Raw genomic sequence first — 14,320 nt, 5'->3', positions numbered from 1 at the left:
TTCTATATTAATTATTCTAATAGTTAAAGTATATAATATTTACTAAACAACTAATTTTTTTTCTAATTTTTATAATATATTCTAAAACAAATTAATCCCACATTCAATCCATTGTAAAATAATTCTACAATATTTTCTCTATAATAATTTAAAACAAATTATCCCACATTAATCGTACAGAAAAACATCTTCGTAATTTCACTTATATATTAAATTTCATTATCACTATTACTCACCTCACATCCAGGTTTTCTGAAGTTCGTTGAAAGACTTGTGAATTTGTGGAGCAGCTATATTGCTATCAACAACATATTCAACGAAGAATTATCGCAATTGAAAGGTAAGTTCAATTTTTTTTCAAAATTTTCATATTAAATTAATTTAACGAAGAAGATTTTTTTTTTTAAATTAATAATTTTTCCAAGCCAAAATAACAATTATGTCAATCGTGAGCATGGTGGGCCCATGCGCCAGCCCTTGCCACCCCCCACTCACCCACCCATGCACCCCATTCCCTGAATCTTCCTTCCCTACCCCACAACTCTCCTCCCCATAAGCCCAACCCCTAACTCCCATTCCCCTCCAATCTCAACTCCTCCCTCCCTTCCTTAACGTCAGCCCCATGGGCCCCACCCCCTAACTCCTTCCCCCTCTGTTTCCTTCCGCGTGCCCCCTCTCCCTCCACGCCCTTCCCTCGCCACCCGCACCCCCACACCCTAACTCTGACCCCCCCTGGCCACCCCCCCATCCCCACCCCCATCCCCCCTCCACCCCCGCCCCCATCCCCCCACCTACTCCCCCTACCCCCCTACCCCCACACCCCCGCGCCCCATACCCCCTACCCCACAAACCCCTCCCCGCGGCCGCCCCTCCCCACCGCGCCCACCCCGCCCCACCCCGCACCCCTCCGCCCACCCCACCCTTCCCCCGCCCCCTCCGCCCACCCCACCCTTCCCCCGCCCACCCCTCCCCTCCCCCGGCCCCCTCCGCCCACCCCTCCCTTCCCCCGCCCCCTCCCCCCACCCCTACCTTCCCCCGCCCCCTCCCCCGGCCCCCTCCGCCCACCCGTCCCTTCCCCCGCCCCCTCCCCAGCCCCCTCCGCCCACCCGTCCCTTCCCCCGCCCCCTCCCCAGCCCCCTCCGCCCACCCCTCCCTCCCCCCGGCCCCCTCCCCGGCCTCCTTCGCCCGCACCGGGCCACCCCCGTGGCGCCCCACCCCGCCCGACCGGTGGCGGGTTGATTCCGGGAATCGACCCGCCACCGGTAGGGCAGGGCAGGGCGCCGCGGGGGTGGCTCTGCCACGCGCAAAGCCACGCCTGCGGTGCCCTGCCCCGCCCGACCGGCGGCGGGTCGATTCCGGGAATCGACCCGCCGCCGGTCGGGCGGGGCGGGGCGCCGCGGGGATGGCTCTGCCGCGCAAAGAGCCACCCACGCGGTGCCCCGCCCCGCCCGACCGGTGCTGGGTTGATTCCCGGAATCGACCCACCGCCGGTCGGGCGGGCAGGGCACCGCGGGGGTGGCCCGGTGCGGGCGGAGGAGGCCGGGGGAGGGGGCCGGGGGAGGGAGGGGAGGGCGGAGGGGGTCGGGGAGGGGGCGGGGCAAGGGAGGGGTGGGCGGAGGGGGAAGGGGCAAGGGAAGGAGGGGTGGGCGGAGGGGGAGGGGGTCGGGGGAGGGGGCGGGGGAAGGGAGGGGTGGGCGGAGGGGGAGGGGGCGGCGGGAGGGAGGGGTTGGCAGGGGGGGGCCGGGGGAGGTGGCGGGGGAAGGGAGGGGCAAGGGTGGGGTGGGTAGGGGTGGGCGGGGGGCGCGCGGGGTGGGCGCGGTGGGGAGGGGCGGCCACAGGGAGGGGGTCGGGGGTGTAGGGGGTTAGGGGGTGGGGGTTTGGGGGGATGGGGGTAGGGGGTTAGGGGGGCGGGGGTTTGGGGGGATGGGGGTGTGGGGGGAGGGGGTTAGGGGGGTGAGGTGTCAGGGGGTATGGGGGGCAGGGGCTTGTGGGGGGTTAGGGGGGATGGGGCGTGGGGGTGTGGGGGGATGGTAGGGGGTAGGATGAGGGAAGGGGAGGGGGGGTTGCGAGGGGGTGGGGAAGGGAGGGAAGTGGTGGGCGGCCAGGGGGGTGGTGGGGTAGGGGGAGGGACCGGAGGGGGGCGCCGCGGTGGGTGGGAAAGGGAGGGTGGGGGAGGGAGCGGCTGAGGGGGTGCGGGGAGTGTGGGGAGGGAAAAGGGAGGAGAGGGGGCCGAGTTGGATTGGAGGGCCGAGAGGTGAGGGGGTTGGGGGTGAGGGTGATGGTAGAGGTGTGGGCGTGGGTAGGGGGTTTTGAGGAGGTGGAGAGTTGGGGCACATGGGTAGGGGGCGCATAGGTAAGGGGGTTGAGGGGAGGGGGCATGTGTAAGGGGATTGGGGGGTCAGTTGGGTAGAGGGGGGCATATGTATGGGAGTTATGGGGGGTAGAGGGGAGGGCATGGGTAGGGGATAGGTTGGTTGGGTAGGGGGTTGTGGGTGGCGCGTGGGTAGGGGCTCGCCCATACTTGCCTAAATGTCCACTTAGCCTCGTCATCCCTCACCTGACCTCCCACTCACCCATCGACCCGCCTGCCCGTTAGAGGTGGCTGGGCAATTCTGATTATACAAATAAAAAATTTATGGTATATTTTTGTTGTTAATTTAAGTTAATATGTTTTTTTATTTACTAATTTATGTGTTTTTATTTTTTAGGAATATGGCGTCAAGGAAAATTTCTGTGAATCTTTCTGGACCAAAGACTCTTAAAGGTGCATCTTCAAAAAACATTGGTGAACGAACTCCACCTGAGCTCATGGCTACAAATATTTCAAGTGCCTTAAGTGATAAGAAGATAATCTTAGATTGGAAAAGTTCAAAAAGAGGTGAAATTCCATCAAGAGTCTGGTATGTGAAAGAAAGAGAGAGCACAAATGTGAATATATATCTATACATTGATATACCCCATAATAATAAAAATTTGGAGGTGATGGGAAGAGTCATAGATATGTGTTCGGTACCAAACACTGAAGTTGTTTACGTACTTACAAAATCTCCCAAGTCACATGAAAGGATTAAATACCGACTATCATGTTCATTATATGACACGAGAGAGGTATCTACAAAGTTGTGTAAACAAATCGTAAATGAGATGACACAAAACATCATAAGTATTGTTATTTGTATTTTTATTTTGTGTTTTGAAAGTGTCTCGCTATATTTTTTTAACTTTGTTTATATTAACATATGATATTTTGTTTGGCAAAATTTTGTTGAAAGTTGTTCAATTAGGTTGGGAGGCATTCATTTCATAGAGCATGATATCATGAAATTTGTCAGGCATTTTTACTCAGTGTCAGAAGAAGATATGGAAAACATGGAAAATGTAGTAATTGATGATGCTACAAAACTACATCCAAAGAATCAGAAAAAAAGGCCTCTGGTGGATAAATCTAGCAAGGGTAAACAAGTTACTTTTGAGGACGATGAAGTTGAAATTGACAATGAAGCATATGTTGCCATTACTGAAGATGACATTGGAACTAAGGAAGTTCGTAAAAGACCAAAAGTAACAATGCCCAAGAATAGATCTCTTGAGAATGTTATGACGAATAAAAGTAGAGTTGAAGATCTTGAAGTAGTCATTACCAGCAGTCAAGAACCTAGTGAAACTTCAAAAGAAAGCAGAGAAATCATTACACCAGGAGTTGATTTAGATGATGGCATTATCAAAACAAAACAAAATGCCATTCGACAAAATTTGACAAAGAGAAACTTAATTGATGGTGGTCGTACATTTCAGTTAAATGTCAAACAAACCTATAAGTCAAGTGAAGGACAATGCCAATATCAAGTCAGAAAGCCACATCATCTGCATGTTCACAACTTGAAGACATTGATGAGGTACAATCCATATGCTCATGTGGTTAGTTATGTGCTTCTTGTTGATCCACTTCAAGTTCCCAACAAAGAATCATTTGATAAGTCAAAATGTTTTGAATACAATTATTATGTGCTTGGGGGGAACCATTCTGTTGAAGCTCAAAGACAATTGATGGAGGAATATCCTAATAACCCACGTTTTGAAACAATGAAATGTATCATTTATGCTGGTTTAAATGAAACAGAAGCAAAGTTAGTGGCATGGGATCATAATTCAGATAATGAATATAGGATGTCTATGACTTTCATCCAAAGGGTTAGATTTATTCATAGTGAATTCCTAGAAAAATGTGGTGGGGATAGGATGAATATTACTGCAGATTTCTGAAAGGAATGTTGTATGGAAACAGGCTATCAAATTGAAGAGAAAACCAATTCAAAAGGTGGAAAAGACAACAAATATAGTGATTTATTCAGAGGTGTTGATAACATTTTCCAATTGGCATTTAGAACTCGAGATATTTGGAAGTTGATTGATGACAATTTTAGCATGTGGGAAGACATTGGCATTAAAAACCAGAGGGTCAAAAAGTCTAAGCCATTGATATGTAGCAACAATAAATCAGCTCCTGAACTGAAGCAACTTCCAGACGATATGACCATCATGCCTTGGAGGGCGATGCAAGGAGTGAAAGATGAAAAAATTGTCAAAACAATATTATCTCGTGTGAGGTCAGGGGAATTATCATTGGAAGAAATGTCTGAAGAATTTCAAAAGTAAGTTTGCTGAATTATTTTTACTTATTTCCAGGATTATAGTTATCTTTTAAATAAAACATGTTGTTATTGGTAGTATTTGTTATACATATCACTATATTAACTTTTTCTTACTTTATCTATGCAGTCACAAAGTTTACATGAAAATTTTGGAACAAATGGTTAGATTGTTGAATGAAGATAGTTGGGATGATGTTGTACGCAACTATCTAGATTCAAGTTCTACATCAACATTAAAAGCTTTTTATCTTGCATTTAAAAAGGTAACTTTGATTTATACATTCAGTTTTAATCATCTGTGTACTATTTTTAATTTAAAACTTACACATACATTTGTTTGTTTGGTAAAAGATGAGGAAAGAAGATAATGGAGCACCAGACAGTTTCAAGACTTTTATTGAAAAAATAAAGATTGAAAGGCTGAGAAAGCAACGTATTAAGAATGTTGAACTTGATCCAACTCTTAATCATTTCATTTGGAATGGGCTAGACACTATTCAATATCAAGTAATACAAGGCGACTGTGAAGACATTGCTAAACTCGTACCAAAAAGGGATTATGCCCTAGTTATTGCAGATATTCCCCATGGTTTCAATATTCCAAACATTTACTATGATAGTGACCCTTATACTTATCAATCTTTTAATAAAGTGGTGGCGGGATTTATGGAAGTGACGTCATCACCATTATGGAGATTTGTGACATTTCATTCAGACACACAATTGGCAATGGTATTGTCAAGCTTCAAGGGGAAAACAAATTCAAAGATGCAGCTTACATGGTAAGATTTTTAAAGGTATATTTGATTAATGTTGAAAAATTCATTTATGTACAAGTTAATTGAACTTTTACTATTTTATGTTACAGGCAAAAGTCAAATCTTCTTAACAATGAAGATCAACAATTTATAAATGACTGTGAGTTCATTCATATTGATAGTTGGGCAAAAGATGATAGCCATATGTCTATGATTTTTAATCGGGTGGACAGAAAGAGTCATAGCCAAATACTGACTTATGATGTTGTTGTGAGAAAACTAACATATCAAAACAAAGAAACGAAAGGAGAGATAGTTAACATTTATCAGAAACCACAATTATTGATTAACTATCTTATAGACATATGTTCAAATGAAGGAGATTGGGTTCTGGATTTATTTTCTCGCTCAGGTAGGTTTTGCACATGGAATTGAATTGCAATATGTTATTTTTTTTAATTAATATGTCATTGTACTAATTTACTTCATTATTTTTTTGTGCTTGATAATTAGGTACAACACTAGCATGCTGCCTTCAAAAAGGAATAAATTGCATTGCAATTGAGAAAGATCCATTACAATGCAATTTCATTCAGCAAAGAATTAATGCTCTTCAATTTCTTCCAGATGCAATGCAAGAAATTGGGTTGAAGAAAGGGGACTTTAGTGAATCACGTGTGGCAAAAAAGGCAAAGGAACCCCAACCACCATTACATGGAATGTTTGGAAAGACATATATTGGGAGATTTGCAGACATCAAAGACCCATTAGAAGAGGAAATTGCGCAAAAGGAAGCAGAAAATATTGTGGAAGATGACAATGATGAAACTCTAGAGGACGAAGAGTTTGGATTACGTGACATTGTTGATTAAATTTAAGTTATACCTGGAAATCAAGCTTTGCAATGTTTTGACTCTGACATTTCATGAAAAGAATAATCAATGAATTAAAGTTGTTATGTGTTCAATATTTGTAATTTGTGATTTTCGCATTGATTTTTAAGTTAATTATTATTTTTTGAAAAAAAAAGTTGTTATTATTATTTTTTTGACATGAAATTCATAAAAAAAACTATTATTTTACCATTTTTAGTTAATATTTTTGTATAAAAATCGTGATTTTGACATGTTAATTCTAGCAAAAAATTATCAAAACGTTTAGTTTCTTTGTTATATTTATGTTAAAAATGGTTATTTTTATGTCCATTGTTAAAAAATGTTGTTTTTTATAAACAATTATTTCATGTGGATTGAAAAATTAATTAAGGATGTATAAATATGTAGATTATCTAAAATTCAAACTATCGACTTTCTAATTTAAAAATGCAAAACAATAAAAACCCCACTAAAAAAAAAAAATTAAGATAGAGAACAAGAAAATATGAATAAAATGACCACTTCAAAAACTATCAAATTTAGAAAATAATTATTTACATTTCATACACTAGAAAATTTAAAGTCAAAAAATAGGTCTTTAAAAAAAAGGGTGTGATGCAGAATACTCACTTTTTAAAATCAGCATGAAAATCACTACCATTCTAAAACTTAATGCACATGAAAAAAATTAAAGTTCCAAAAACTATGCTCTAAAAAAAACATGTGTGTTCTGTATCACCACTTTTGAAAATCGGGTCATTTTTTTGCTATCTCTACGAAACGGGTAACGGTATCAGTTCCCGTTTCAAAGCTTACATTGTTAAAAGATCAAGCAGCATAACCGTGAGTCATGGTGTACTATCATATAAGTAGTTTAGGAGCTGTAGCTCAATTCTTTTCAGACAAGAGGAAACTTAAGGTCAGGTTGGAAAAGAAAATACTACCAATATTGAAAATCGTCTCAATTTCCATTTTAGAATATGTTTATTCCTACCCTACTACAGCTTTTTAGGGGTCTACCTCCATCCATCCTTGACCATTCGCCAAGAAGATAGGTGTTCTCGTGCCCGATATGCGACCTGACCATCCCCGAATATGCCTCCAGAGGACAGAACTAGATGTGATACAATTATGAACAAATGTTTATTAAACGATACGATGATGTGTATGAATAAGTGAAAAAGGAAGTAAGATAACACGAGTATGAAGCAAACGATGACAGTTATTCTTGATCTAAATGGACTTGGGAGTAATCGAAATCATAGTAGTGTCAATATAAGGGTAAGGGTTCACTTCAAGTGTGTTAGTAGATTGCATTACTTGAGGTTACTGCTTAATCATGATGTATAAGCTTGTTCTAATAAGATCATACATATCAAGGTTATACAATAGCGATATGTCAGTAATCACATGATCAGAGAACGATACTAGTGATATGTCAGTAATCACATGATCAGAGAGCGATACTGCTCTGTTTCAATATAATGAGTACCACGGTATTCCTTTAATTCATGATGCTAGTAAAGCAGAGTTATATAAGTAAGCTCCTTGTGAATATTATAGATACAATACAAGGTAGTTAGTTATGGAAAGTAAATAGATCATGAGTGAGTTAGCTCAGGTTCCCTTACTACCTCCCCTAGCCCGACATGGTGATTAAGAGTGATGAGGAAGGTAAACGGATGGCCATAAAGGCCTCATACATCTACTTACAGAAGGCCTCATACATATAGAAGGCCATTGTCAGAAAAAAAAACTAATGATACATATGTAGGAACATGAGGTTTCATCCACAAAGAGGTGACACTGGCCTCATACATTTGCTTATGGATCTTAGATATTACATAAGGACATTGTAATCTCTTCTGCGGAAGAAACACAGCATGCCCTTTACCTTTCCATGAGAAGGGATTCATACAAGTTTCAAGGACAAGCCCATTAGGTCTATAGTTGAGATTTTCCTATCATATTAAAAAACCCAGTCTAGGATCTAACTAGATAAAGTAGAACGAACTTATCAATAGTCTGCTTAACTATTGGAAACATATGGGGAAGGTAGTTCTTTTATCATGGCCAATTCAGATGATTAGTAAAAGAGTTTCAGACTTAAGCTTATTCAATCACATTAATAGTTAACAGCAAGAATATCAAAGAAGATAAACTAAGAAATCAATTACTTGCCCACATAAACTCAATTTTATGTGAATCTAAATAACTACAAATGTGCAGGGCTGTAAGCATGGGTGCCCCCTCATTATTAGAAAAAAAAGAAAGAAAAAATAATGATATATGTAGGTACAGGAGGTTTCAAACACAGGGAAATGACACTCCCTCGTACATCTAGTTATTGATCTGAGGTATTATATAAGGCCATTCTCAAAAAAAAACTAATAATACATAAAGGCCTCATACATCTACTTACAGAAGGCCTCATACATATAGAATTCCATTGTCAGGAAAAGAAACTAATGATACATATGTAGGAACATGAGGTTTCATCCACAAAGAGACTTAAGCTTATTCAATCACATTAATAGTTAACAGCAAGAATATCAAAGAAGATAAACTAAGAAATCAATTACTTGCCCACATAAACTCAATTTTATGTGAATCTAAATAACTACAAATGTGCAGGGCTGTAAGCATGGGTTCCCCCTCATTATTAGAAAAAAAAAGAAAGAAAAACTAATGATATATGTAGGTACAGGAGGTTTCAAACACAGAGAAATGACACTCCCTCGTACATCTAGTTATTGATCCCAGGTATAATATAAGGCCATTCTCAGAAAAAAACTAATAATACATAAAGGCCTCATACATCTACTTACACAAGGCCTCAGACATATAGAAGGCCATTGTCAGGAAAAAAACTAATGATACATATGTAGGAACATGAGGTTTCATCCACAAAGAGGTGACATTGGCCTCATACATTTGCTTATGGATCTGAGATATTACATAAGGACATTGTCATCTCTTCTGCGAAAGAAACACAGCATGCCCTTTACCTTTTCATGAAAATGGATTCATACAAGTTTCAACGACAGGCCCATTGGGTCTATAGTTGAGATTTTCCTATCATATTAAAAAACCCAGTCTAGGATCTGACTAGATAAAGTAGAACAAACTTATCAATAGTCTACTTAACTATTGGAAACATATGGGGAAGGCAGTTTTTTTATCATGGCCAATTCAAATCATTAGTAAAAGAGTTTCAGACTTAAGCTTATTCAATCACATTAATAGTTAACAGCAAGAATATCAAAGAAGATAAACTAAGAAATCAATCACTTGCCCACATAAACTCAATTTTATGTGAATCTAAATAACTGCAAATGTGCAGGGCTGTAAGCATAATATGAAAAGATCAAGCAGCATAACCATGAGTCATGGTGTACTATCATATAAGTAGTTTAGGAGCTGTAGCTCAATTCTTTTCAAACAAGAGGAAACTTAAGGTCAGGTTGGAAAAGAAAATACTACCAATATTGAAAACCGTCTCAATTTCCATTTTAGAATATGTTTATTCCTACCCTACTACAGCTTTTCAGGGGTCTACCTCCATCCATCCTTGACCATTCGCCAAGAAGATAGGTGTTCTCGTGCCCAATATGCGACCTGACCATCCCCGAATATGCCTCCAGAGGACACAACTAGATGTGATACAATTATGAACAAATGTTTATTAAACGATACGATGACGTGTATGAATAAGTGAAAAAGGAAGTAAGAGAACACGGGTATGAAGCAAACGGTGACAGTTATTCTTGATCTTAATGGACTTGGGAGATCCTCTAGATGTATACAACTCATATTAGAAACGGGCTATACCTGTATCACTAATAAGAGGTTACTGTAAGCTCCTAGTCTATCCGAGTGAAATCTCCTGTAAATCTCCTGTAATTCAGAGCTTATGGAGAAATGCTAAAAATAGATGAAAAGTTGCTAAACTTGATTAACAAAATTGAAAACAGCAGAAAGAAGATATCCGAAATGGAAACGAGGAGGTATACAGAAATCCAGCAACATGAAATGAAGATATGTGAAGTTGTTGGTAAGGTCCAAGACATAGAAGTTGAGTTGAAACTCTGCAGAGGCTAAAATATATCAAAACAATGTAATAACATAAACAATACCTGAAATAGAACAATGTAGTGGACCGCAAGCAAAATAAGAAGCGGAAGTAAGGTAACAACGAAATCATTTCTAGCCTTATTATATAAGAACAAAAGTAACTTACACGTAGCGGCCGCTGCATGCATAATGTGGAATGGAATGAAATGTGTACACAATACACATACAAATGGCCTGGATTACCTTAACCCCCATCAAATCAGCTTAGGTGATGGCCCAACAGATGTTGAGGATAACTTTAGTACACATAGGAGGGGTTCGGACACGTAAATCTAGAGGAACTGAATGTCAGGTCTCCCGTGTTTCTTTATGTATGTTATAACGCTTTAGCATTAATATAAAAATTAGAATACTAAGCTTCATTAACTTGCCATATAACCTATTGAACTTAGGATCTTACTAGCCATTCCGCACATCTGTCTCTACATGTTGGCTGGCTAGAGCTGCTCAGGAACCTCCTTAGCATCGTTGTTCTCTTTTCACTGATGTGATTGTGATTATCTCCAGGCTCTGTCAATATGTCTGAGATGCTCAGAAAACGCAGCCGAGATCTGGAGTGCCTGCCCGACTACACTGATGTCCGGGAGTGGAAACGCTTCCAGGTTGAAGAAATGCATCAGTTTCATCATCCTCTGCTATTAGATAAAACCCTAGCAATAGTAGAAGAAGAGTACGTTCCTAGCGAGGAGGCCGTAAATGAAGTCATGAGAAGGCTGGAGGAAGAAATTGGCGTGACTTCTTATCCGTCCTCAAACCTTGGGGATGATTCAACGGCCTATGACAAGTCTAGAGGCCATGAAGGCCGAGAAACCCTAGCTTCAAACTCGGGGATTGATCTGATTTATCTACTGGAGGCTTCAGACGATGAGCTCGGAATTCCCCTGAGCCCCATTCTGGACTTGAAGGATGAAGTCTGCCAATCCCCCAACGAAACATCCGAGTGTTTGCTCAATAGCCCGGATCTTGAATCCTTTGGTGAAAATTGGCACTTTGAGGACAGTTGCAGAGGTCGAAGGATTTTCATGTACTAATTGCCTGAGAAATTCAACACAGATGTCTTCAAACTGTGCGAGTTTGGGCTTGCAAAATGTCTCAACATATGTCTGAGATGCTAAGAAAACGTAGTCGAGATCTGGAGTGCCGCCTACAACAAGTCTAGAGGCCATGAAGGCTGAGAAACCCTAGCTTCAAACTCGGGGATTGATCTGATTTATCTACTGGAGGCTTCAGACGATGAGCTCAGAATTCCCCTGAGCCCCGTTCTGGACTTGAAGGATGAAGTCTGCCAATCCCCCAACGAAACATCCGGGTTGTTCCCCTGAACCCTGTTCTGGCCTTGAAGGATGAAGTCTGCCAATCCCCCAATGAAACATCCGAGTGTTTGTTCAACAATAGATGCGAAAGAGAGCGCTTCGCACGCTGGTTAGGGCTTCGCACTTAACTGGCTAGGGCTTCGCTCTTCACTGGCTAGGACCTTGCTCTTTTTTTTCTCTGAACCGAAGGTAAGCACTCTCAACTAATAAGGACCTAGCTTCTAGCCTTGCTCGTTCTAATGATCGTCATCATGATCCAGTTCCCCTATAGATCCAGTTGGTTCAGTGAATGAAGTAGTTGCTTCTGTCGATCCAGCACCAAAGATGAGAAAACCAGAATCCAAGTTCCCAGCCGGAGTGGAAGCATAGCCTGTTGATCCCACAGAGACAAAGGTGGGTACAGAGGCACAGTAGGCAAGGACACAGGCAGTGGTTCATGACACCTCCCGCCATGCATGGACACCTACAGCACCTGCTGCACAACACCCGTTAACATGCTCAAATAGCCTAACCTGCAAACAATTGTGCGGATAATACAAATTAATGTTAACATTAACATGAGACCATTGACGGTCAGTGATAATTAACAAGACCTAAAGAAATTTAGGCTATGCTCCAGCCTCTTCTGCCTCGGGAAGAGGCCAAATAAGATGGCAAAGCTTCAGCTCCAAATAAGACTTTGGCTATCCCGGCACATCCTGACACATCACGTTTGAGAAATTTGTAATAATCACCGAATAACAGAGGACTAAAACTGGAAACTAATGCTAAATCAAGGCTGCTCGATTACTATAGTCCCTTCCCATTGCCAGATGGTAGGGACTAATAAGTAGCCTTCTACAAAAAGAGTATTAACCTATGATCTCAACGGAATCTCACTATAGTTATATCGAATCCCAGAGCTATGCTACAGTGTTCATTAATGACTAATGTCCTACCTTACTATTTTTGGGTGCTCTCATATAAAATATGATCCTACAAGAATTTTGTACTTGAGAAATGTACGTGATTCAAGATTACAAAGTTGAATCCAATTTGAACTTATGACACAGTTATTATCGAAATTGGAAAGTGTTCTTCTAAATATTCCTAACCATGGAGATATGATTAAGAAAGAATTCATGAACAGAAATAATTAATCAATACAAAAATCATTTATCAATACATTCCAAACCTTTCAAACTCAACCAAACACACTTCCTACAATCTATATTAATTATAGGACTTGATAACCCTTAAAAAATAAATTCTATCATGAAAATAAATTTATATGAAATTTTATAATTTTCCTCGAGAGAAATAATAGATCTATAATAATATGATGATTTTAGCATGGGATTTATATTTCCTAATACAAGAAGCATAGGTCATAGGTCATGAATATAAATCCAATGTAAATCATTTAATTATAAATTTTCATTTATTTTTAATTAGGTAATATAGATGAATTCATATTCTCAAGGTTTCTAAATAATTATATATTGTCAAAAATAAATTTATATAAACTTCTATAATTTTAATGGAGAGAAACCATGGATTTATATTAATGGTATGCTTTTAGCATGGGAATTATATTTATCCAATATAAGAAACACTAGTCATAAATATTCACCCAATGAAGTAATTTAATATAAAATTTCACCTAATAATTTTTTTCAATAAGGAATTATTCATACAGTTGGTATATTTTCCATGAGAAGATTAAATAATTCATCTATATTAAAATGGGAATTGAATACAATGTTCACCTCCCTTTATAACTTTATGACAAATATCACATCCTTAAATTTTTCCATGTGTAAAATTGTATCCTCTATCAACTTTTCTTGAGCATGTCTTGATAAATCCCTTATGGAAGATAATACCTACTCCTCTTCTTAATCAAGCATGAAAGGCTCATAGATGCACATTCACTAGTGAGTAGATGTGAATATGGGGGTAACTAATTATATAGGTATTATTTCCCACCATTTTCAATATCTCAAAGGGACCATATCATAGAGCCTTGATTTTATTACCAAGACCCTGTAGCCTCTCCTTGTCCAACTATAACCAAACTCTATCTCCCAACTTGAAATAAATTCTCTACTATATGTTAATAATGTTTTTCCTTGTACTTTTACTATGACTTCTTTAGTAACTCTTGTACTTGTAGATGGATCTACCTAATCTTCTCAACAAATTTCTTATGCCCTTAAAGCATCCCTTGTAATATTCTCCCTCACTCCTCCTTGTTGTCCGTATGCAATATATAAAGGTGAAGGTGGAAAATATCTAAAATAAATTTCAAAAGGGGACTTATGAGTAGAAGTGTGGTCTAATTTGTTACAAGAGTGTTTTACATATATCAAATTTTCATACCAAATATTTGAATGTTTTTAATTGTCACCCTTAAAAAGTTGCACCAAAGTATTGTTGACTACTTTCATTTTCCCATTAGACATATTAAGCTTCATGTCCATATTGTCCCACAATGTAATCCAAATGAATTGAGAAATCGTATCTCCTTATCTAAAATGATTCTCCTTGGTACAGTGAAGTGCACTAAGACATGTCCAAAGAATAATTGTGATGCTTTTTCCCACTAA

At 40.1% G+C, this 14,320-nt stretch overlaps 1 protein-coding gene across 1 annotated transcript; it reads left to right on the top strand.

Moving 5' to 3' along the window:
- The first annotated feature begins 10,937 nt into the window (after positions 1-10,937).
- On the top strand, positions 10,938-11,450 carry LOC149229256 (uncharacterized). The gene has a single exon (XM_089380987.1). The coding sequence runs from the start codon at positions 10,938-10,940 to the stop codon at positions 11,448-11,450; it is 513 nt and encodes a 170-aa protein (XP_089237113.1).
- Positions 11,451-14,320: the final 2,870 nt, after the last annotated feature.

This window comes from Pinus tabuliformis, chromosome J (genome assembly GCF_031772625.1).
Source record: "Pinus tabuliformis cultivar Carrire ecotype Pingquan chromosome J, CPIR1, whole genome shotgun sequence".
NCBI lineage: Eukaryota > Viridiplantae > Streptophyta > Pinopsida > Pinales > Pinaceae > Pinus > Pinus tabuliformis.
Note: the sequence above shows the minus strand (reverse complement) of the source record. Positions and strands in the feature narration are given on the sequence as shown.